The following is a 25,655-nucleotide window of genomic DNA, read 5'->3' as shown; positions in this document are numbered from 1 at the left end:
CAGAATCCCTTTAACATTTATTGTTAATGTCTACCTTAGGCGAAAAATAATTTCATTATCTCATTTTGTGGGTCACACAACTGAGGCGGAGAGAATTTAGCATCCTTGCACAGGATCACACAGGCAGTAAAGGGTGTAGCTGGGATTTGATCTCTGACGCAGGATCTCTTGGGCTACCAGGAAGTCTTCTGAAGCTTTTTAGCCTAAGTGAAGTAATGAAAGGACAACTCTAGGAGCTGTTCCCTCAACTACAATATTGACATCAACTATTCTCTTTTCATTGAATTTTTTCATGTAAAACCATGGTCCCATTGAAGAAAATCAATTAGTGTTAAAATGATTAGCAAAAGCAAAAGTCCCAATATAAGTAAAAAACATTCTCTAACTTGCTCATTGTATCATATTTCTAAGATTTCTGTTTTCTCAGGCCACCCAGTTCATTTACATATCAGTGTTTGCAATGTTACACAGTGGTTTGTTCTAATGTTAGCTAAGCTTTCAATATGCCTGCAGAGCGACTCTGTGTAATCATGCTTGTCTCCATTGCACAGTGTAACCAATAGTGTTGAGCATGTGGGGAAGGATTCCTTTCCTCTGTCAGTGGTTTCAGCTGTCAGCCTCTAAAACAGTGACATTGGGAAGCTGTTATTAAAGCTGTCTTTGTCAAATCATGGGCTCTTCAGCAGGGAATAAGTCTACAGCAGTCAACATTTCAGGCTCTTGAACACTTTATTTGTTATAAATACAAGTCAATACCACAAGATGGCACCTTCTTACTTCTCAACATCTACGATTACAAACATTCATCTTCATAAAACGGTTTCAGCTCTTTCATGTGTTGTTTTAGATATTATTGAAACCTTATAAAAGCAAGACTTGCTACAAACAGGATCGGTGTTCGATGTATATTAAATGAGGTCAGATAATTAAATTCAAAAAAAGAATTTATAAATATTCAGATAAGAAAATTGAAATTACAAAAGCAGAGTTTGTCATCATTAAACTGAATTACAACTGTGTGTGGCTAATGCTATATCTACATGGTAAGGTTTTTGTTAAAATACAGTTTTAGTAATTAAATAATTTACCTCTTTTTTCCAATATAACCTCTGGTTTCATTTGTACACCCTAACATTCAATACACATTTCATTCAAAACCACCTAGCTTTCATCTAGTCCAGCAATTACACACATTTCATTTGATTTCAATAGATGCAACCCATGAAGTGCCATCATCCTCCTGACTACAAAACAAAATACAATCTGTAAAGGTAAAAACTCAGAATTTCTGAAATGGTAACCCATTCTCTCTGTGTTCATGAAAATAGGCAATCCAATTTGAAAGTCTTTGAACCAATGTAAATTCTAGAAAACTCAGTGTTGAAGTATGGGAAGAATAAGGATTTGCACTAATATAGTGCATAAGAATGTGGTGTCAGACTGATCATTTACAGTAAAAGCCTTGGCCTCTGGATTGTCATCATGCTGCTGAGGATAAAATTTACTTAAGTCTGTGGGAATTCCATCATGTTTTCTTCCTCCCATTTTCAAACAGGAAGAGAAGGGTTTTCAGGTCCCTTGGGAAAATCAAAAACATTAAACACTCACACCCACAAACAACTGGAAAGCAAAATGGCAGACCTAATAGTCCTTGACTCCATGTCCAAATGAAGTTGAGGCAATATTACTTTCGCAGTATTTGTATTCTGCCCAGTATATCACACCATGAGATTCCTCAAAAAACTGAGAAGTCTGAGAGCTACAAAATAGAAAGCGGTTAAGGCAGTTGATGTCTACATTTGGATTTCTTTTTTCAGGTTACATGTCTAAGTCTCCATCGTAGGCTAAGGTCAGAGGCTTCTGTTGGGGAGGTGTGCTTTGATGTGGTTTTGGCTTCTTGCTGTAAAGGGAAAAGAATCCTTGAGATGAAGAAAGTTCACAGAGCTCTGTTTCATCTGCCAAAGAAAACTGTGAGATACAGAGATCCAAGTGGTTAGACAAAAGACTGATTTCTCTGGACTGGAGGGTTCCTTTTTGGAATACTGGTGTACTTTAACCCTTAAACCAGGAGAAGCCTTTTTTTTCCCCAAAAAATCTTAAAAATAGTTTAGTGGAAACAATGAACTTGGTAAAGGGCCACTTTCCTTTGTTTATATGCTATAATGTGAACATCTGCTGCTCACTAATTCCTAAGCTTACTAAGACCTCCACAGCGCAGATGTTTTAACATCATAAGTAGCTAGAACAGCCAGATTCTCTTGCTTTACTCTGCTGCTGTTTTTAAGTAAACACACTTCTCCAGAGTCTGTCAGGAGAATTTCACTGATGTTGTACCAGGCAAAACCATTCTCTTCCGGTCTCTGTGCTCCCTGAGTTGGACATCTTTGCCAGGTTAGAGAGGGCTGTTCTTGCTTCTCACACAGAGAGAAGCTGAAACTGAGTTACACTCCCCAAACTCTCAGTGAGGTCCCAGATCTGCGGCAAACCATGCTTCATTATGCCTTTTGATTCTCAGTGTGGGTGAATGTCAACTAATGGGTATTTACAGTTTAATTCTGCTACACACTGCCTTCCCCACCATCATTCTGTCTCCCTTCTGTCCTCAGTGTCTAGGCTTTGCCATGCCTTCAGAGCCCAACTCTCTTTGGGTTGTCCTCACCAAGAGGGAGCCACCTCTGGCTCTGTCTCCAGATTTCTATGTATTTATTTTATTGCAGCATGTTATTAATTGGATGCACATACTAAGTGCCAAACCCTGGGCTGAGCACTTTACATAAAACACCTCAATAAATCCCAGGCCAAAAGTGAGAGAAGGAGGCACTGGGATTATCATTATCACTCGACAGAGAAGGACTAGAGAGGTTACTACCTTCCTCAAGTCACTGAATGGTTGGCAGAGCCTAGAATCCAAATGCATCTAGTACACACAGGAAAAACACTTTTAACCCTTCAGTACATTCTCCTTGTATCCACATTATTAATTAGGCACTTGGTAGAAACAACTCTTTTGTCTGGACATATAATTAATTTTTAATATTTTGAGTGAATGTAAATTAAAAACAAATATTTTAATCTGTACAATTGAGTGGCATTTTGAACATTATGTTGCAACGTTGCATAATCATTACCCGAAAGGGAAACTCTTCCCACGAAGCAGTCTACACTTTGGAACAGGTAGCCTTTGGGACACTTTCTTTCCAAATACCATTCTTTAAGGCAGCTCTGAGAAACCAGCATTTATCCAAAGGAGAAGACTAGTGTAATGCTTTATATAAGGCTATATATTTTACAAAATGCAATGTATTGTAAAGGGAGTAATTAGGAAACCATTATCGACTCAATATTTGCATTACCCTCCCCTCAATCATATGTTGAAATCTTAACCCTTAATGTGATGGTATTTGGAGGTGGGGCCTTTGGAATGTGATAAGGTATTTCTACCCCTGGCAACCACCTATCAACTTTCTGCCTCTGTAAATTTGCCTATTCTGGATATTTCCTATGGAATCATACTGTATGTGTGGCTTTTTTTTACTTAATGGCTAAAAAGTTGAGAATTGTATGATGCATGAATTTTACCACAAAAGAGACACATGTTTGATAACATTTTTTTTATAGGGAGAATCTCCTAGTTTAAAATACTGAGGTTCTAATTCAGGAAACTTTGTTTGAAGCAATTTATTGAGACTAGAAGCAACTTATAGATGCTAGAAGCAATTTATAGATGCTGAAGAGGTGAATTAGAAATGATTTCTAAAAAGCCTACTGATAGGAACCAGAGATCCTACAGTGTCCACACCCGGCATACAGTGGGTGTCTGCTGATGACTGAGTGCTGGGCATGGGCTGCAGGCAAAAACATCCTCAACAGCGGAGAGGCAGAAATAAGCTTCAAAATTCACTGCAGAGGTATACTCACCCTGGGCCTGTTCCCCTTCTCAGAGAGCAGGGACTGCATAATTATCTGAATAACATCCAAATGTGTCTATATTAATATATGTGTAGAAGCCAGTGGCTCTAGTCACACTGCCTGGCTCCAGCTTGGGTCCAGAGCACACTAATCTGCATTTAAAGGGACTAAAAACTCACTCAAATGAGAATTTACAACAAATTGGAAGTGACAGTTTGTCTATTATCCACCCTAGGGATGGTAGTAGAAGGTGTCCTAATGTCCAAAAGAATAAGAGGACTTTCGTTTGGAATGACAATAGGATTCATCTGCCTCCCCCACCTCCTGCTGTTTTAGGGGAAGAAAAGAGAGGGGCAAGAAATGGAGGTGTTTCCAGAGGTTCTGGCAATTCACTTTTTTAAAAATTTAATGAAATACAGTTGATTTACAATGTTGTTAATTTCTGCTGTATAGCACAGTGATTTAGTTATATGTATATATGTTCTTTTCCATTTTCTTTTCCAGTATAGTTTATCACAAGATATTGAATATAATTCCCTGTGTTATACAGTCAGACCTTGTTGTTTGCCCATTCTCTATATAACAGTTTACATTTGGCAATCCACTTTTTTTTTTTTTTTTTGAGGAATAGGCTTCTCTAAAAAAATTATTTTATTGGAGTAGAGTTGATTTACAATGTTGTTAGTTTCTGCTGTTTAGCAAAGTAAATCAGTTACACACACACATATACCCACACTTTGTCAGATTCTTTTCCTATATAGGTCATTATAGAGTATTGAATAGAGTTCCCTCTGCTATACAGTGATCCTTATTAGTTACCTAGGCTCAGCGGTAAAGAATCTGTCTGCCAGTGCAGGAGACTTGGGTTGGATTCCTGGGTTAGAAAGATCCCCTGGAGAAGGAATTGGCAACCCACTCCAGTATTCTTGCCTGGGAAATCCCATGGACAGAGGAACCAGGCAGGCTACTGTCCATGAGGTTGCAAACGAATCATACATGACTTAGAGACTAAATAACAAGCATGTGACTCCCAATATATCCTGTCCCACCTGGTAACCATGTTTGTTTTCTGTGTCTGTGAGTGTATTTCTGTTGGTAAGTTCATTTGTATCATTTTTTTTTTTTTTTAGATTCCACATATAAGTGATTATGATATTTGTCTTTGACTTACCTCACTCAGTATGGCAATCTCTGGGTCTATCCCTGTTTCTGCAAATGGCATTATTTTTGTCCTAACTGGCATTCATTTAGGGCTTCCCAGCAGCACCAGTAGTAAAGAACTTGCCTGGGAATTCCCATGGACAGGGGAGCCTAGCGAGCTACAATACACAGGGTCAAAAAGAGTTGGACATAACTGAAGCGACTTAGCACACACAAGCTACATAGTAGAAAAATGGGAAAATGAAGTCCTGGGGTGTGGGGAAGAGTATGAAAAGACAACAGTATTGGTTACCAAAGGAGGTGGTGGGTAGAGATAAATTAGGAGATTGGGATTAATATATACTCACTACTATTCATATATACTATATTATATATGAACTAGGTAAACAACAAGGACCTACATGATAGCACAGGAACTCTACTCAGCACCTTGTAATAGCCTGTAATGGAAAAGAATTTGAAAAGGAACATATATATATATATACACACACCTACAGAGAAAGAAATGGCAACCCACTCCAATATTCTTGCCTGGAAAATTCCATGGACAGGGAGCCTGGCAGCTATAGTCCATGGGGTCACAAAGAGTCAGACACAACAACTGAGCTTGCACACACACACATACGTATATATATAACTGAATCACTGCTGTATGCTTAAAACTAACACAACATTGTAAAGTTAAGTATGCTTCAATAAAAATAAAATCCCCACCCCACCCCCCACCCCCGCCAAAGAGACAACAAGATTGCCTAGGAGACATCTAAACTTGGCCAACCTCTAGGAGCTGTGCCTAGAAAATTCTGCTCAAATATTACTTGAATTTTTATATCAATTTACAGGTATGGGATTGTGAACATTGTGCTCACCTCTAGGAGAAAAAAAAGAGAGGGCTCCTAGTGTGTAGGCCTGGGATTTTTGTGGTATGTGCTGGGATGGTTGTGATAAAGGCTTCATTTAATGATGTCTCTCTTCATACCATGTAAGCTCTCAACTGATGTATTAAAATCACAGCTATGAATGTGTGAGGGTCTTCCCTTGTGGCTCAGCTGGTAAAGAATCTGCCTGCAATGTGGGAGACCTGGGTTTGATCCCTGGGTTGGGAAGATCCCCTGGAGAAGGAAAAGGCTACCCACTCCAGTATTCTGGCCTGGAGAATTCCATGGACTGTATAGGCCATGAGGTCGCAAAGAGTCAGACATGACTGAGTGACTTTCACACACATGAATGTGTGAGATCTGAGAACTTGTAGAGAGTTTAAAAGTTAGCAACCACTGAATAATGTGGTAATGCTGCTGAGAAGCTGTGGCTTTAGAGCTTCCTGGCTGGTTAAAAAGAACCCTAAGAGGAAGAACTGAGTAGGGGCCTGCCCTCTGCAAAGTCAGCAAATAGGAAACTTTTCTTTAGAAGCCCCTGCTCCCTTTCCTTTCTTCCTTCCTGATCTTTATTAGGAAATTCATTTAGAAATCCTTTTAAAATTATTTTTTCTGTCTTCAATTCTGCTATCAGGTAAGGTGTGACCACCTCACTCACACTAAATCAGGACCCATAAATGCCTGGCCCATGGCCGCCGCCACCCCCAGGCATCCTGTGCCCGCAGTGGCCATCTCCCATCCATCACACACTTCTTTCCTGTTGAGCCCAGGAACAGCCTCATAATTCTTCCTAATGCAGCACTCTTGACAGCCGCTACCACTTTTAGAGTTTGCACAAGGAAGAAAACCATTATGCAGCTCTGGCTGTAAGAGGTCATTGACTGACACGTTTTAAAGTCACTTTTTCCATGATCATTTGCATTTTAGCAAAGATAAACCTGTTAGGCCAGAAAAGTGAGTTCATTATGAAAAGACAGGTAAGTGCTGGCACTTCTCACTACCCTTGATCTCAAGCCACAGGACCCAGACCAGAAGACAATAACAGTGAGCCACTCATGAGGGCTGAGCCTCGGAGGTGGCAGCACCGCCTTCAAACTTTCAAACTTGAGAGCCCATTCCCTGCATTGTGCTGAGCAAGGTAGAATAGATGTGGTTCTCCAAGTAACTTCCAGGCACTATGTCTAGATTAACTAAAAACTCACCCAATGGTCGTCCCCACTAAATGACCTCATGGATCTTTATTGCCAGGGGAGCTAGGGCATCAGTAATATTTCAAGAAACCCAAATGCTTATGGTAGACATACAAAGGATCATATCTAAACAAAGCAGTCCTTGAGAAGACTATTTTTCTCTATTTTCTCAAAAACATTTCCAAATGTTATTATAAATTGCTTTCATCTAAAGTATACACCTAACACCTGGCATGTTATAGCAGCTCTCTTGTCCTAAGCTTTTTATTTTGGAGGAGAAAATATAAAATCTACAAAACTGTCATCTTCTAACTCTTCTGCGAGCTATTTAATAGAAATAGATGCTGTGAAAACCTATTTGGATTCTTTAGGCAGCTCATATGTAACAGTAAGTGTTTTGATATCAATAGGTCTGTTCCCAGGTCTATAACTTACTTTACTTGGGAAATGAAGATCTGCTAAAAAATGTAAAAGGTGTAGACATTAAATTGAGTCTAAAGAGTTTTCAGGATTACTTAAGGACAAGAAATTACAGAGACTGGAAGTCCAGTGGAAAGGGGTTAAGACAAATCTGGAGCTGATTCCCTTATATAAGTTATTAAACTTTTCTGAGTATGGCTTACTCCCTCTTTAAAATAAAGATGATATTAACGACACTTTATTGGATTATTGGAAAGACCGAATAAGGCAACCTATTTTGTAAAGCACTTTGACATATGTGAATATTATATATTTTTCTTGACCTTTGAAGATCATGGGCAATAGATGTTTTTAGCTTATCCACTCATTGATTCATTCACTTAATAAATAAGTCATTATACATCTTCTCCCCCACCCCCCAAGTCCTTATGGTTTGGTAAATGGTGGAAGATGTTTTATACAAGTAACTACAATGCCAGCATGGAGTAAATGCCACAGGGTTGGTGGCTTATACAAGTTATTCTAGGCTGCTTCACAAGGAAAAGTTGGCATTTAAATTTTTATTGGGAAGAACTGTTAGAATACCAATAACTTATGAAAATTAATTCTAGAAGAATGAACTGTAAGGAGTAAACCATGCAAGCGGAAGCTTTCTTGTGAAATAAGATACCATGGTATGTACCCTAATGTAAGGTAACGTCTCCCAAAACACTATCTTTCAGAAAGAGGTTGTAGCCTTATATTCAACTCCTATAAATATTATGAAAGATTACAATATAAAAAGTGTTTTTAATGGATATCATAAATATACATGAGCAGTACAAATGAAATGACAAACTTCCCTAATATATGTTAATAGATACTTACATCTTGAGATAAAAACCTCTGAAATAGCAACCCAAACAGATTGAAAGAAGTGTTGTATCTCAACCAACTTGGATGGACATGAGTATAGTAAACTTGAAATGTTGACTTGAGGTAGCCAGAACATGACTTCCATGTTGCTGTCAATGGGAAGCCACTGCTGGCATTTGAGGAGGAAAGGCGCTGATCACTTGACTAAGTTTTAAAAAGACTAATCTGGCTATAGACAGTTGAAAGGAGGATTTGTAGGGCTTCCAAATATGGAGCTAACTGCTACTTCCAATGGGGGATTATTAAGGGTGGATACTGAGGATGAAAAAAATAGATATACTATACATAAATATCTATATAATTTGGCCACTAAACAGTAGGGGATGATTCCCTTCACCTTTTATATTAAAAATTCTCTAGAAAATTGTTTGTCATCACAATATAATCAATCCCCAGAGCCTAGAAAGGGCTACAATAAATATTTATTGTTGAAGAAATGGATTAAGGGTAACATACTTTTAAATTGAAAGAAAGGGAGAAATGTAAAAGGGCAGAATTTATGGCTGTTAATTAATCTTTTGGATATTCAAAGAAGGAACCATAGAATCTGGAATTAGGGATGTGACTATGAAGTAGTCAGCTTTCACAGACTACTAGACTAGCTGATTATCTTACACTGTACTGGGCCATTGCTTTGACAGCAGTTTCTCATCTATCAAGTCTTTATGTTCTTTGTTTCAATTTAAGATCTTTTCCTCATCTTTTCTAGCTGTGAATGCTTCCTATCACTCTCAAGCTCATATAAGGCTTTCCACTTCACATTTGTTCATTAAGACAGGATCTAGACAATACAAAATTAATTCAAACATAATTGGTCAAATCACTTGATTTTAAGGTAAATGACTAACTGAAGGTGTTACTTTTTTATTGCAACACTGTGGAAGTATTAGCTGGATAGCAATCCAACTTCTAGAAATTCAATCTCAATCACTATAGGTGGCAGAAAGAATTAAAGTCACTTGATTTTCTTCAGCAACTTTCACTGACCAAGAGCAAAGACTTAAAAACCTGTGTAACCTTGGAAGTACGAGCTAAAATACAAAGACTGGATTTGAATTGAGATTAAAAACTTGGGCAAAAATTCTCAAGGAAACAGTTTGAGACAGATGATGAATATAAATGTGTCAATTTAGAGAAAAAAGCAAAGTAACACTTTGATCTTATGAAAATTAAAAAAAAATCCTTTGAAAAATTTCAGGAAGCTAATAAAATATTCTCAACACACTTAAAAACATTCAAAGGTATTTACTTCTGTCTGGTTTCAAGATCAGCTCATCAAATAAAATATATTCTATACAATAAACTAATCATCATTTTGTGAGAATAATATACTTTAGGAACTAGTCACTTACAAAACAGGGTTCCTGGAATGGACAACCAGATTTTCTTTTATGGTTGGTTACTGTAGATAAACACCTGGCTCTACTATCCAAAATATACTAATAGGTTTTTTGAACCAACTGGTCAACTTAACATACTTGGTAAAAATAGGTCAGTTTGAGAAGAAAATTTAAGAACTAGAATTATCTCAGCCTTGCCTGCTATTAGAGTTACCTGGGGCTCTTTTAATTACTCCTGCATGTGGTCAAGTTGTCTGGATGCTTAAATCAGAATCCCTGGAGCTAGAGATATCAGAAAGGAAATTTAAAAAAAAAGTACCTTGTAAAATCTCATCCCCCCCCCCTCAAAATAAAATACTGAGGAATAAACCTGACGAAGAAGGTGAAATAAACCCACAAACCTATGCTCAATTCATCTTTGACCAAAGGAGGCAAGAATATACGATGAAAAAAAAAAGTCTGTTCAGCAAGGGGTGCTGGGACAGCTGGACATATGCATGTAAATTCAATGAAGTTAGAACACATCCTCGCACCATACACAAACTCAAGATGGTTTAAAGACTTAAGACATTATATCATATAACTGCTAGAACAGAGCATAGGCAAAACATTCTCTGACATAATTTGTATCAATATTTTCTTAGGTCAGTCTCCCAAGGCAATAGAAATAAAAACAAAGATAAACAAATTGGGCCTAATCAAACATACAAGCTTTTTGCACAGTAAAGGAAACCATAAACAAAATGAAAAGACAACCTACAAATGAGAGAATATATTTGCAAATCATGTGACTGACAAGGGCTTGATTTCCAAAATGTACAAACAACACATACAACTCAACAACAAGAAAACAACCCAATTAAAAAAAAATGGGCACAAGACTTAAGTAGCCACTTCTCCAAAGACATTCAGATGGCCAATAGGCACATGAAAAGATTCTCAACATCACTATTTATTAGAAAAGTGCAAATCAAAACCACAATGAGATACCACCTCATACCAGTCAGGATGGTGGAAAGAGCATGGAGAAAAAGAAACCCTCCTGTATTGTTAATGGGAATGTATTGAATAAGTTGGTGAAGCCACTGTGTGTAACAGTATGGAAGTTCCTCAGAAAACTAAAAATAGAAATACCAAAAAAAAAAAAAAAAAAAATTACCAAATGATCCAGCAATCCCAGTCCTGGCCATACATCCATACAAAACTTTAAAAAAATACATGCACCCCTATATTCATAGCAGCACTATTCCCAATAGTCAAGACATGGAAAAAATCTATATGTCCATTGGCAAATGAATGGATAAAGAAAATTTTTTTAAATAAATATACAATGGAATAATACTCAGCCATAAAAAAGAATGAAATAATGCCATTTGCAGCAACATGGTTGGACCTAGACATTAACACAGTAAGTGAAGTAAGTCAGAGAAAGACAAAAATATCCTACGATATCACTATATGTGAAATCTAAAATAAATAAATGAAACTGTCTATGAAACAGACTCATGGAGATATAGATTAGTTGTGTGGTTGCCAAGTGGGAGGGCGGTAGTAGTTGTAAGCTTTTATATTTAGAATGGATAAATAACAAGGTCCTACTATATACAGCACTGAGAACTATTTTCTATATCCTGTCCCCATAATGGAAAATGAAAAAGAATGTGTGTGTGTATACATATGTGCATGCTGAGTTGCGTCCGACTCTTTGCGACCCTATGCTCTACAGCCTGCCAGGCTTCTCGTCCATGGGATTCTCCAGGCAAGAATACTGGAATGGGTTGTCATTTCCTTCTCCAGGGTATGTGTATGTATTTGTGTGTGTGTATGAACTGAATCACTTTGTCTAACAGCAGAAATTAACACAACATTGTAAATCAACTACACTTAATTTAAAAAAAAAAAAAAAAGAATCTCTGTGACTAAGTCCTGGTACTAAGAGGTACCAGGAATTTCCAGTGTGTTAAACTGGTACTGATCTAAATCAAAATTGTAAAATGGGAAAGCCCTGATTAATGATTTGCCTCGTATACCTGTGATATTATATGAAAGCCAAATACAAAGATGTTATTTCAAATGAGGACAATAAAGATAATACTCTTCCACTTCAACTATTTAGCAATTCTAATGTTGGTGATTATTTGTGAGTTTAAGGGTCCTGTTATAATGACCAGATTTCAACCTAAGTTTTCTTTTAGTGTAATATACCACCAGTGAAAATATAAAATTTTTACTAGTTAGTACTTACCAAACAAGGTAGGAAGTAAATACTAGGAAAATCATGATAAGAAAACCACCACCTGAAACGCCATAAACCCAAATTTTCACTCGGCCATCTGTTTAAAATAAAAAATAACAGGCTTAGCATACAAAAGCTTTTATTTCTCATTTAATTAGTGTATTATTTATTTCTCATCTGAATTCTGAGATTTGCAGAAGTCAGAAGCGTACGTGGAAACACATGTGACAGCTATCAAATGTCCAAAAATAGGTGAAAATATTAAATACAGGTTATCAATTTTTTTCACAATGCCAAAGACCAGCAATCAGTACTTCATAAAATCTAACAACTGGCAGGATATTTTGAATTTATTTTCATTTATATATACTTCTAATACAAAAGTATTACAAAACATATCCACATGTAGAAGTATATATTATTTTGGATTTGATATCTGCAAGAGTTTAAAAAAAAAAAAAAGAACCAAATAGTCTGATCTATTTTGTGATTTTTAACTATATGACATATATATATAACTATATGACCTGACTGTATGTATAAATTTGAGTTGTTTCTGGAAAACACATGGTTTTTGCTAAGTTTTACATGAGCACACAGTTAATTAAACTTAGACTTGCCCTGATAATAGCAATGCCTTAGCTATTATTATTATTAGGAACAAAAGGAATTATGTTCCTTTCTGAAAGATGTACACACAAAGGTTCATTACACTACACTGAATGTAATTAACTGTCGGTCCAAAAAAACACATTATCAGAATCTTATTCTAAAGACATTCATAGGATAAAAAACAAAATCTATTGTAAACATTTGTTTGAAAGAAAATCACTATTACTTTCAATTATGTTGTGACTATGTATTACAGTTTTTGCTTACAAGACACTTTCAAGCCTCAATCGAGTTTTCGAATGAGTTTTCAACATAGTAGTGACATTTTTTTATGGTCATAAAACTTTTAACAAAGCTTTGATTTTGATCTCTTTGAAACACTAATGATGTGATCCCCTATTCTAAATTTTTTACATTGGCAATTAAAAAAAGTCTTCCCTGAGTAAGAATGCACCTTTCATCTTATTACCCCTAAACCTCAAAGAGGTGAAGTATTGTAAGATCCAGTGCTTTTAAATCCCTATTGCAGAGGTATGTGATCTGGGTGACCTTTAAATCATGTTACTTAAAGAAGAATTAATATAGCTGTTTATAAGAAGCTAATGCTGTAATCGCACTATAGTACAGAGGGCTTAGCTCAGTTCTCTGTAGTGACCTGGATAGATGCGATGAGGAGGGAAGTCCAAGAAAGAGGGGATATATGTGTGCATGTGACTGATTCACTTCATTGTACAGCAGAAACTAACATGACACTGTAAAACATTTATACTACAATAAAAAATAATTAAAAATATGTAGTGGAAAATTAGTCTTCCTACCTGAGCTCCCTCCCCAGGTGCTATCACTGTTACCAATTTATGAACCATCTCATAGTTTTCTCTGCAAATGCAAGCAAATGAGTATATACACAACATGCATGCCCTTTTTAAAAAAGACACAAATGGTCCTTATCATTCACTTTGGTACTACTTTTCCACCTAACAATACATATTAAAAATATTTCCATGCTAGTTCATAAAGGGAGGTCCATCTCATCCTTTTTAATACCCCTAAGAGACATTACACAGTTGTATCATATTTTTGTTTTTTTGTTATTCCGTTTGTAGAGATTTATGTTATTTCCATTCATTTGCTATATAATAAGCAATCATATAATTATTTACATCCTTCTCTTAGTATATATGTGTATATATATATGTATGATAGGTTTTGCCTAATTGCCTTCCTGAGAGGTTGCTCAAATTTTCAACCACATTATGAGAACCTAATGAAAGTTATAAACTTTCTCCCAGACTAAATATATATTTTACATATATGTTTATATACACACATAATTATACAAGTGTATATATGAGTATGGATATATGTATGTATCTGTGTTTATGTATATATGTGTACACACATGTATAGTCATATACATGGTATTAATGCTTTAGTTAGGTTTCCAGAGTTTAAGGGCCTCATTTGTGGATTTGAAAACTCATTTCCTTGGAACCTCATCCTAATTCTCTCCCTGAAATAGGGTCTACAAGCAATGAGTGAGCCTGGTTGCATTTCATAGCATGCTTCCCTCAACTTTAAGTCTGTTTCTCTAAATTAGCTAAACATCACAGAATGAATATGATTTTTAATATCTACGGCATGCCCAGATGTACTTGGGAACCAAAACTTAAGTTCTTGTGGTCATCCTTGTAAGCTAGTCACAGAATGTCTTGTTTCTCCCACTAGATCTAGGGTCCTTTGTGTCTGGGCTCTAGTTTTGCTTCACTTAAGCATGTCATCAGGGCACTTTGGTACAACCAAGGCTTCGGGCCTGGGCGGAAAGTTCCCAAGGTATGTTTTGTCTGAGCTTCATGTGTGTCTTCCCTCTCAAGGTTCCTTCCATCAGTTATGCTAGCTCCCTCAGTCATTTGCAGCACTTTATTTTCTGGAAGAGGTATGTACATTAGGCACAGAGAATTTTGCTTTCATATTTTTGTCCAATTGTTAAAGAGGGAAGTAGACACCAGTGCTGTGTAAGGATCTTATTGGCTTGCCTTTCATACTTTCCTGTCACTTACTGGTGGTGTGACCTTGGTCAAATTAGTTTGCATTGCCAGTTTCAGAATCCTAATCTCTAGAGTGGGGATAACAACATCTCATTATGTTGCAAGAATGTAATGAGATGAGTCATGCAATACAACCAGCATGGAATCATAGGGTACAGAGAAATTATCCAATACTGTTCGTTCTTATCCTTGATCTCCACTAAGTTTTGAGTCCTGTAGGCCTGACACTGTGCTAATACTCATGAAAATTCTGCAGGACCTAGATTGATTCATAGATGAGGAAACAGTTCCAGAGAGGCAAAGAAATTACATGCAATCACAAAGTGGGTACCTCTGATCCATGATACACATAAGGTCTCTTGGCCTCTGAAATTGATGCTGTTTTACTATATCACTAGTGTTTCTCAAACCAGATAGGGAACCTAGAATTTCCCTACATAACTCCATGTTCCTGAGAATCTATTCCTTTTCTTGTTTTTCAATTATATATAAAACTTCACAGTTATAAAGTCTTTGGCAAAGATAATTTACAATTCCAACATTTTCAAAGATTAATATTTTGTTTCCTAAACTCAGACTGGGGTTGACAGACTTATTCTCAACCACCCATGAGAACGTTTTACACTACATGGCACTCAAGTGTGAGAAAGCTTGAACAAGACCATATTGCCTTTTCTGTCCCTTCTTCCCTCCATGCTTTCCATCATGAGCAGTGGTCACAACATGAACCCTAATCCCTCAAGAGAAAATTTACATTTCTTACTCATAACTGATATGTACCTGGATCAAGGGGCTGGAGAGACCATCCTTTAAAAATATCATGTATTTTTGAATTCACAGGTCTGTTTTTCCCAGCAAGGTTTTTCACATCAGCTTTTTTATCCTCTGAGCCTGGCACCTTCATGCAGTAATCCAGGAGACCATTTGATCTCATGATCTCTGTATAGCCTTTCTCACAACCACACACTCCACCCTACAGCATGAAAAATACATTTATGGTTACACAGTGAGTTATATAGATGAAAAAATAACACCTTAATTGTTGGAACTGCTTAATAGTTGCATGATATGTCATGGCAATTTAGGATTTTTCAGCACCAGACTTGGCAAAGAGATGAAAATTCAATAAATAGTTCATCTTTCTGATTTCCAAAGTCAACACTTCAATAAATCATCAGTTCTTTCTAGTGGTTGATCATTCTTACACCTTCCAAATTGAAACCATAATTTTTTGTGAATAGAGAATATGAACTACACCCTTTTCTCTCTTATAGAGGTGTTTAAAGCTTTAATTAAAAATTTACTTCGGTTCTTCCCCCAGCTATTTCAGATTCCTGCCTGCTAACTCCAATCTGTCCTTAACATTGAGAAGCAAAGCAACAGAAATTATGTGCATATCTTCTCTGAGTTTTGTGCTCTTTGAGGTCTCTTTCTGCCTCTATCATCTTCTACCATTGATCACGAACTAGACTGAACCGGCTCTCCACTCACAGACTTAGTTCTGCACTAAGAGGAGACAGTCCAAGGCTTGTGAAGGGGGGGAAAAAAAAACTTTGTCTTTCCTCCCTCTTGTGGACATATGCTTTTGGCAGACAGTTAGATATCTTGAAGTAACCTGAGTGTCACAACACATCATCAAATTCCTAGTTGGCATCATGACAATGGGTCTTTCATATTTGTCTGTGGATTCCTGGTAATTTTCATGCACAATAAGCCTTTCAAAGAAACTGATAATGATACAATGTAATGGACAAAGATTTTCTATCTGTCTCTGGAAGTGAAACTGAAATAACTGCTCTTCCTTCCTCCAGGAAACATAAAGGCAATAGAGGAGAATAGAAAATTAGCATGAGATTATGAATCTCTATGACTTTGCTATTAGGATTCCTTACATAAAACTATGGTATTTTCTCAACATACCTTAGCCTTAAATGGTAACTCATATCATTCTTTATGCATCAGCCATATATACTTACTGGTTCCAAATAGGGGAAGGGGTATATCATGACTGTATATTGTCACCTGCTTATTTAATTTATATGCAGAGTATATCATGAGAAACACTGGGCTGGATGAAGCACAAGCTGGAATCAAGATTGCAGGGAGAAATATCAATAACCTCACATATGCAGATGACACCACCCTTATGGCAGAAAGCGAAGAAGAACTAAAGAGCCTCTTGATGACGGTGAAACAGGAGAGTGAAAAAGTTGGCTTAAAACTCAATATTCAGAAAGCTAAGACCATGGCATCTGGTCCCATCACTTAATGGGAAATAGATGGGGAAACAGTGGAAACAGTGATGGACTTTTATTTTTTCGGGCTTCAAAATCACTGCAGATGGTGACTGTGGGCATGAAATTAAAAGGCGCTTACTCCTTGGAAGAGAAGTCATGACCACATTAGACAGCATATTAAAAAGCAGAGACATGCCTTTGCCAAAAAAGGTCTGTCTAGTCAAAGCTATGGTTCTTCCAGTAGTCATGTATGGATATGAGAGTTGGACCATAAAGAAAGCTGAGCACTGAATAATTGATGCTTTGATCTGTGCTGTTGGAGAAGACTCTTGAGAGACCCTTGGACTGCAAGGAGATCCAACCAGTCCATCCTGAAGGAGATGAGTCCTGGGTGTTCATTGGAAGAACTGATGCTGAAGCTGAAGCTCCAATACTTTGGCCACCTGATGCGAAGACCTGACTCATTGGAAAAGACCCTGATGCTGGGAAAGATTGAAGGCGGGAGAAGAAGGGGATGACAGAGGATGAGATGGTTGGATGACATCACCGACTTGATGGACATGAGTTTGAGTAAACTCTGGCAGTTGGTAATGGAAAGTGAGGCCTGGCGTGCTACAGTCCATGGGGTCGCAGAATTGGACATGACTTAGTGACTGAACTGAACTATTTTCTTAGGTCATAAGTTGTTGACTGAACACATGATTTTGAGGAGCAACATATACTAAAACTAAAAATTAGAAGTTAAAAAACAATTAATAAATGCCTAAATTTTAGGTAGAGATTGTATAATGACAGTTATCATTATAAATATTTCCAGTGGTTTTAATTAAAGACATTACTCAGTGTTCAATGGGGAGAAACTAATGGAGAAAATTGGTACAAGCTCAGATATGAAAGCCATCTTTTCAAGATGTGTCTTTATTTAGTCTGAATGAAAAGCTGTAACCAGTTATATAGGACAAAGGTTCAAGGGAACAGGTATTTTATGTTTATTACAGAGGGTATCCAGAGAGTTGGTGGGAAGCCACAACTGCTATTTCACAAACATCATTAGCCCATGAAGTCGCTGCTGATCTCTTTTCCTTCTTTTTTCCACTGGCAACTTAATCCCTAGCTTTCCTGTGTCAAAGAATTAACCTACTTCTACTTGAAGTAGACGGTCCATAAAATAGAATGGAGCATTTGAATCATTTTAACCAAATCATTTTTGGAAAGAACACACTATAAGAAGAAACTTCTTTCTTTGAGAGACAGGGCATACCTTTCTTCTATATACACACACATAATTATTACCCATAACCATACTATCAACTTATTTAAAATCAACTAAAATTTATACACACTAATCACAGTGTAATCAATTTTAGTACCTAATGTTTAGCAAACATGAACATATCCTTTTAAAGATTTTGCAAAATAGTTTAGGTATATGAAAGGCTAAGAATGAAGGAAATAATCAAAGGCGAAAAAGAGCTAACAGAGATTAGATATCTGAAAGAGAGGTTAGCTATAAAAGACTGCTTTCTTGAAGACATGGCCATGCAAAGAAATTCTTAATAGCTGCGATTACTTCTGCAAATGCCTCTAGGTGGTATCGTGGGCCCATGGAATTGCTGCTTGGGATAAAGGAGACTGGAAAACATCAGACAACACATATATAACACAATTAAATTACTGTCCAAGGCTCTAGCACCTGACTCACCTGTGTGCAGTAGGAGAAAGGTTTTCTGCAAGCTGGGTTACACTGCCGAATAGCAGCAGGGCGTGCCTGAGGGGAGCAGCCTCCTACAAAGGAAATCCCACCATCATTTACAGATTTTTCTAGGGTAAATATTCACTTCTTTTCCTCTCTGACACTGGCTACCTTGTAACAGTATTATTTTTTAAAAAAATCTGTTTGCTGACAGTGTGGCTGTTTTATTTTGTTGACTATTCTAGGAGAGGCTGTTTGAGATGGGAGGCTCTGCTAACAGAAGTTGTTTACAGTTGAGATTTTATACCTGCATGTTGGCCAGGTGATTCTATCATATGGCTTCACTTGAGGGCAAAGCCTGTGAGTGTCAGGATCAGTAAAAGAATTGATGAAATCTCAACTGAAGTTCAGTAGCAGAAAATATATACGCTCAAAGATCTGTCTACATAGTTTTTTTCCAGCTCCCAAACTAGGCACTAGACCAATTTCCAACAACAAAACACTAAAAGAATGCCACTAGCCCATTCATGAGACCACAATATTACACATTTTGGTAACATTTTAAATGTATTTCAGCCAGAAATACACATATACGCACACATGCAGAGTCACATACAGATTGCCACATGTATTTTTAAGAGCAAATGTATACACTCCAGCAGGGATAATCATACATCTGACACTAGTACTTGCAGGCCCTTATTAAAATAGCTTTGAGTAACTAGATGGAATAATATCTCTATAATCTAAAAATCATTTATATATTAGTTGTGCCTTCCTGGATTCAAAGTACCAGCAAAGAAGTTGACATATTATCAAGGGCACCATTGAAGCTACATTTATATACCACTGGTTGCATTTATAGGTTCTAGTCTCTGCATTATTATAATTGTCAACCAATTATATAATATATAACCATAACATAAAATTATGATTTTGTAACTAGAGAAAATTTTGTGCTTAAGGCTGTGTAGGGAGTTGCATCTACATTTTTCTGAAGAATGAAATAGCTAAAATCTGTTGCTTGAAAAATAATTTCCGCAGGGGAAAAAAACAAAACACCAGGATCCAGAATGAGCAGGTAGGTGTGAAATTGATCATGTGTTAGTGGCAGTAACCACACAGCCTTGTCACTGCCAACAGAGTTTGGAGGTGGTGTTTTTTCCTCCTTAAACCAGGGATCTCCACCATGCAGTGTGTATACTCCATGGGGAGAAGATCACCTGAGAGCCAGGAAAAACATGTTAGAATTTGTATATTTTAGCCCACATTTTACATTTTAGCAATGAAATTAAGCTGTGATAATACTTAGCAGGTGACACTGGTAACCTGAGCTCATTCATCAGGTGGCCCTGGGATGTCCACCAGCCACGAGGTACTCCGCGCAGAGAATCTGGAAGTGGAACCCTCACCGGTTGGTAAACTCTCAGCACACTGCAGCAAGTGATGCTTTCTGTGTTCCTGGTTAGGCAGACTTACAGTCTATTTAGTTTTAACATTAACTTACACAATGGGCAAATCACTTAAATGATTGTATGCAAAAACTATGGGTTAAGGGACAATCAATAATGAAAAAACGAGTAAGCTAGAAAAAGGTGAAGCAGACAATCTTTCTATTCCAATAGAAAAATCGAGATTTCTTCTATTCTGACAAGCTCTTAGCCCTGGCACTAAGTAAAAAGAATGACAATTTGATTTTCTTTCATAAGAAGGCATCGAAGCAAACCCCTTTAAAATGATTGAGAAGACCATTTGTAGAATCTAATTGCATTCACTGTCATGAATGAGGAACCCTTCCTTCAATATTTATTCAGATATTAAATAATAATCAAGGCTACCACATTGTTAAAAAATGAAACTTTCAGTACATGAACATAAGCATCTATAATTTACAGGAAAATGTTTTTAATCATTAATATATTTTAGCTTTTATTATATCTTTATCAACTCTTAATTTCAATTTCTGTATATGTTTCATAACATGATACATGAGCACAGTAGTGTGGGATTTTAGGATAGTTTGAGGTCTGTTCTCAAATACCTTTTACTGAAAAGGTACATCTTTTACAATTTTAGAGACCATTGTTTTAAACCAACATCTGTGTCTTTCAGTTTTTGTCTTAGATCATGATATTCAAGGAAATTTTATTATGTATCAACTGATGCTAAAGCTGAAACTCCAATACTTTGGCTACCTGATGTGAAGAACTGACTCCTTGGAAAAGACCCTGATGCTGGGAAAGATTGAAGGTGGGAGGAGAAGGGGACGACAGAGGATAAGATAGTTGGATGGCATCACTGACTCAATGGACATGAGTTTGAGTAAACTCTGAGAGTTGGTGATGGACAGGGAAGCCTGGAGTGCTGCAGTCCATGGGGTCACAAAGAGTCGGACACGGCTGAGCGACTGAAATGAACTACGTTAAGTTGTCTGATATACTGTGTGTGTGTATGCTTAGTCACTCAGTCATATCTAACTCTTTGTGACACCATGGACTGTAGCCCATTAGGCTCCTCTGTCCATGGAATTCTCCAGGCAAGACTACTGGAATAGGTTGCCATTTCCTTATCAAGGGGATCTTCCTGACTCAGGGATTGAACCCCTGTCTCCTACGGCTCCTGCACTGGCAGGCGAATTCTTTACAACTGTGCCACCCAGGTAGGCCATCTGATATATTATGGGACTTCATATAGAACGGTTTGCTTTCTAGGATGCAAAGATCTAATGGTAACTTGCCATGAAGCTCATCTAAGTCCACTCCCCAGTCTTCCCTTGCTTATAATTTTTTAAGCTAATTCTTCTCACCAACAGCAACACTCAGAGATCTTTCCGAAGTGCCCACATGAATCTTAGGCAGGAATACCTGTGACGTTAATGCCATCTGAACGTTGGCACCACACAGTTCGTTCATTATTGTTCCAAAGACTTGCTTTCCATGTGTAGTGATAACATTTACCTCCTGCAAGTAAATACGATAACAGCGGTTCTATTATGCCTCAATCAAAGCAGAATAAGCATTGATCAATCAAGGCTGAGAGTTGAAAAGTGCTTTGGTACCTGTACAAGGGCGTGTTTCTAGAACCTGCTGGGGGCAGCTGTCTTGGTTCTCAAAAGACTGAATTATAAATGTCCTTGACCTAGATTGGCGACCCAGAGTCTCGAAGCTTCTTCCATCAATGCAGGTCAGCTCACACGTGCTCCACGCTGACCATTCTGTTAAATGGCAGTCTCCTGGAGGATCATGCAGCACAAGGCAGAGGAAACCATGAAAACTGGCCCCTGACCCCGTTTACACACACAGGGTTCACAGTGGGATTCGTGTGGTGCCGCGGTGACCAGGTGCATTCCAGAAACTACAAATTCTATGCTGACAAATTTTCTAATTAGAAAGCACTAGGAGTAAGGAAGTAATTTATGGTTTTTAGTTGAATGAAAAGTGCCAAGCACTATACTGCCCTTATTTTGCTTCAAATCATGGCACTTTTATCTGGAGAACACTAGTGTCTACTAGTGACAATAAAAATTTTAAAAGGATGTGTAAAGATTATAGCAACTCAGTTTTTAAAGAGCATCATAACATCATAAAATGGATGTTCACAGAAATTATATAAAGGAAAGAAGTAGAGTAGCTTTAAACTTAAAGAATGGTTCATTTAACAATCCAAACATGCACAATTTGTGTGTGTATATATATATGTCAATATGTATGAATGTACGTATACACACATATATGTTCCATGCCATATTATAAGAATACATAAGGATATATTTAGCCACCTTAAGCTCCTGCCATACAAGGTAAGTTGTGTTATTAGGATTAAAATAAACTCATAAATCTTATGTAACTAAGAATAACCGTCACAATTACATAGAACTTGCTTGTTTAACAGAGTGCTTTCATTTTTAGCCTTACTTGTCATCACCATGTCATCAGCCAGGGCTCATCACTCATGGATTCAGTCAATGTTTTTTGAATGCTGGAAATGTGCTTGGTGTGGTCAGGTATTATTAACACATTTTCTAGATGGAGCAACCACTGCTCAAAGCGACAAGAGTACATGTCCCAGGCAAAATGCCAGTGATGTGATAGTGACAAGATTCTAACTTAGCTCTTACATTTCTAAGTCCAGTGCTTCCCCCTGACTTGCCCTGCCAGCCTACTTTGCCTCTATAGAAGCTGTTAGGTATAGTCCAAAGTGATAACCAATGACACATGGATTAAAGTTAGTTACAAACTTCAACTTGGATGAGAGAGAACTCCAAAAAACAGAAAAAGAAATAAAAAGGTCACCATGGAAGGCACTCCGAATCATTTAAAATTGCCTACCCGGGCAAGGCACTGAACACGGCTGTTTCAAGATGCTGTCTTGAAAGGGCATCTCTCCACACAGTGCATTGTCTACACGTACAGTCCAGGGAGATATTGAACCGTTGTGGACCACACAGGAGAGGCTGCGGGCCTGGACTCCTTCCCCACAGTCTCCACCCTGTCAGAGGAAAGGATGCTGTCAGCATTACCCAAATCAGGAACATCTCAAAGTTTTAGCTCCCACCATCTCTTGGGCAAAAAAACCAAAAAGCAAAAAAACACAGTTGCATATTTCTGCAGCTTCCTCCTCTTGAGAGTTATCTTTCAGTTGTTGACAATAAGGCATCCCTGAGCAATTCTCTTAGAGCTGACAGAGCAACTGAAGCAGAAATGCAAATTTATGCCTTGAAATTTATGCACTCAGAATATGACGATTCATTCTGGAACTCAGCCAGGATTGACTGAAAAAGAAAAACGATACCTAATTTGTCTAGGTGTATGTGATAAAGTGGCCTAATCCATAATCACTCCCCAAAAGAGCATGTACAACCACAGGGTGTACATTTCTCTTTTGCTTTGCTTGTTTTTCTTTTGTAGGGAATTCAGTACTTTCTCATGTGGATTAGATTGGGGTTTCCAGTAAAACGCTGATTTTCTCAGAATGCCTTCTGTGCTGAATATTATTCTTTGAAGACATATACAAATCCCACTCAGATTATTCTGGCCAATTAGAAAAAAAATATGCAGTGTCTCACAGAAACAGAAGCTTTGTGGTTATCTAGCTCAACCATCTGCCTGATGAAAGACTTCCTACTCTAACATTTTTAGCAGATACTCACGAGGTGAGTATTATCTCCTCAGTTTTAGTCAGGTGCTCATATTTCAAAAAGAAGACCATTGGATATTTGGATAACTGGAGAGGGTAGTTTTGTTGCTTTTTTTTTTCCCTGCATAAATGCCTTAGAAAACAGAGCCCAAGGCAAAGCTTCTATACTAAGGAGGTGAAATCCCAGGGGTGCAAGAGTGAGGCTGAGCAAGCCATCACAGGTGCAGAGGAAAAGCAAATATAAGGTAGTGTGTTATCAACTGGCCTCAACTTCATAGTAAACACAGCTGGTTTCTTGGTCAATCACATTGTTTAGACAGGCCACATGGATCATCCAAGATGTGGTAGCAGGAAAAAGGGAGAGGCAGCTCCTCCATGGATATGCCAGCTCCTCCATGGATCCAGTTCTCATTTATCAACTGTCATCCCAGGGAAACTTCCAAGGTATTAACTCCCCTATACTTTCAAGGTATGTTACTCAGCTCCCACTACCAGGAAATAGGTGGAGGACCAAGAGTTTTTATGATTACTTCTGGTATGGATGGAGAGAGAGAGAAAGAACATTTGCACAGACTCTGTTGCTGCAGACAAGGATGCTACATGCTACAACCCATTATTAGGTAATAACTGGACAGCTGGGATCTGAACTGGGAGACTGAGTTTCAGCTCCTCCTTATTTCTCCCTCCCACTACAGGACTCAAAGTACATTGCTAGACCTTAGAGCTTCTGTGGCTCTGGCAGCAGCAGGATTGAAGAGGTACATGGTGGGCAGCTAAAGCAGTCACGACAGTGCTCCGGGGTGTGGAGCAGGTGACTCAGAGGCTGATGGGCCTGCTGAGCACCAGCCAGGTCAAGGCACAGTGGCAGCAGCTGCTAAGTACCGAGGGCAGGTGGTGGATGGGCTGCCGGATGTGCAGGGTGGTGCAGAGGCTGCTGAGAAAGATTCTCTCAGATTCAAAGCTATAATGGCAAAAAAAAAAAGAAAAGGTGCAACTTGGAGGAGCTCTAAGATACTGCAACTTAGAGACTGAATCATCTGAGCAGACACACAAACTGGGACCATCACATCCTTTTCCATAGATGTTTTAACAAGAATTGTGCTTTGTTTATCTAAGATGGCAATCCCCACACTTGCTATCTCATCCTAACCATTGTGAAATGGTTTAAAAAAAATGTGCCCGAGTTATGAACCCAAGTGCACTTTTTTTTTTTGAGAAATGGAGGTTCAAAATCAATTCACAATATATTCATCTAAACCAAATGTTCTAGTAAATATTTGTAACCTAAAGTTGAAAATAACTAGCATAAGTTAAATTTGGGTTTGGGGGAGGGTTCTTTCTGTAACTTATTATTCCAGGTGAGGGATGCATGGCTAAATTGCCTAAGGTACATGTTTCACTGTAGAGTGTCAGAGTTCATGAACTTGGAATCTGACGATACTGCAGCATGTCTGAAGTTTGAAGTTACTGCTCTCTAGAACCTCAGGTAACTGGAGATGCAATTGATTAGAGCTTTGTTTGACATTCCAGGAGATGGAGTGTGCAGAAACGAGGGGAAACTAGTCATTAGGGAGCACTTTCAAAAATAAGACAAACAATAATATGTTTCTAGTATGTACCATGTTCCACCTTAATCTCTTATACCTTTGACAACCACAGCCACAGTATGAGGAGAAATGAGCAGCAGAATGATAATTTCATTCATAAAGCAAGCATTCATCTAGTCTCACTCATGAGACTTTACACACCAGGACTTGAAAACCGAGCCAGGCTTCTTAGAACAAGATGGTCAACAGTCGGAATTCTGTCACTAAGTCTCTGCTGTCCAGATCATTAATGGACTTCCTATCTACTCTGCATCAGCATCACCAGATGTGGATCAG

The 25,655-nt window shown here is 37.8% G+C and overlaps 1 protein-coding gene across 1 annotated transcript in view; it reads right to left on the bottom strand.

The window, feature by feature from the left end:
* Positions 1–646: 646 nt before the first annotated feature.
* THSD7B (thrombospondin type 1 domain containing 7B) overlaps positions 647–25,655 on the bottom strand; it is a 993,808-nt gene continuing 968,799 nt past the window's right edge. Inside the window, exons 22-28 of the mRNA XM_043487921.1 lie at positions 22,965–23,124; positions 21,695–21,868; positions 21,501–21,596; positions 18,646–18,728; positions 15,487–15,679; positions 12,056–12,143; positions 647–1,900 (exon numbers count right to left, since the gene is read on the bottom strand). Of these exons, the coding sequence (XP_043343856.1) occupies positions 1,819–1,900; positions 12,056–12,143; positions 15,487–15,679; positions 18,646–18,728; positions 21,501–21,596; positions 21,695–21,868; positions 22,965–23,124 (876 nt within the window). The 3' untranslated portion in view covers positions 647–1,818. The remainder of the gene's footprint in view (positions 1,901–12,055; positions 12,144–15,486; positions 15,680–18,645; positions 18,729–21,500; positions 21,597–21,694; positions 21,869–22,964; positions 23,125–25,655) is intronic.

The sequence above is a fragment of the Cervus canadensis genome, chromosome 15 (assembly GCF_019320065.1).
Source record: "Cervus canadensis isolate Bull #8, Minnesota chromosome 15, ASM1932006v1, whole genome shotgun sequence".
NCBI classification, from domain to species: Eukaryota; Metazoa; Chordata; class Mammalia; order Artiodactyla; family Cervidae; genus Cervus; species Cervus canadensis.
The sequence above is the reverse complement of the archived record's forward strand: the minus strand, read 5'-3'. Positions and strand labels throughout refer to the sequence as shown.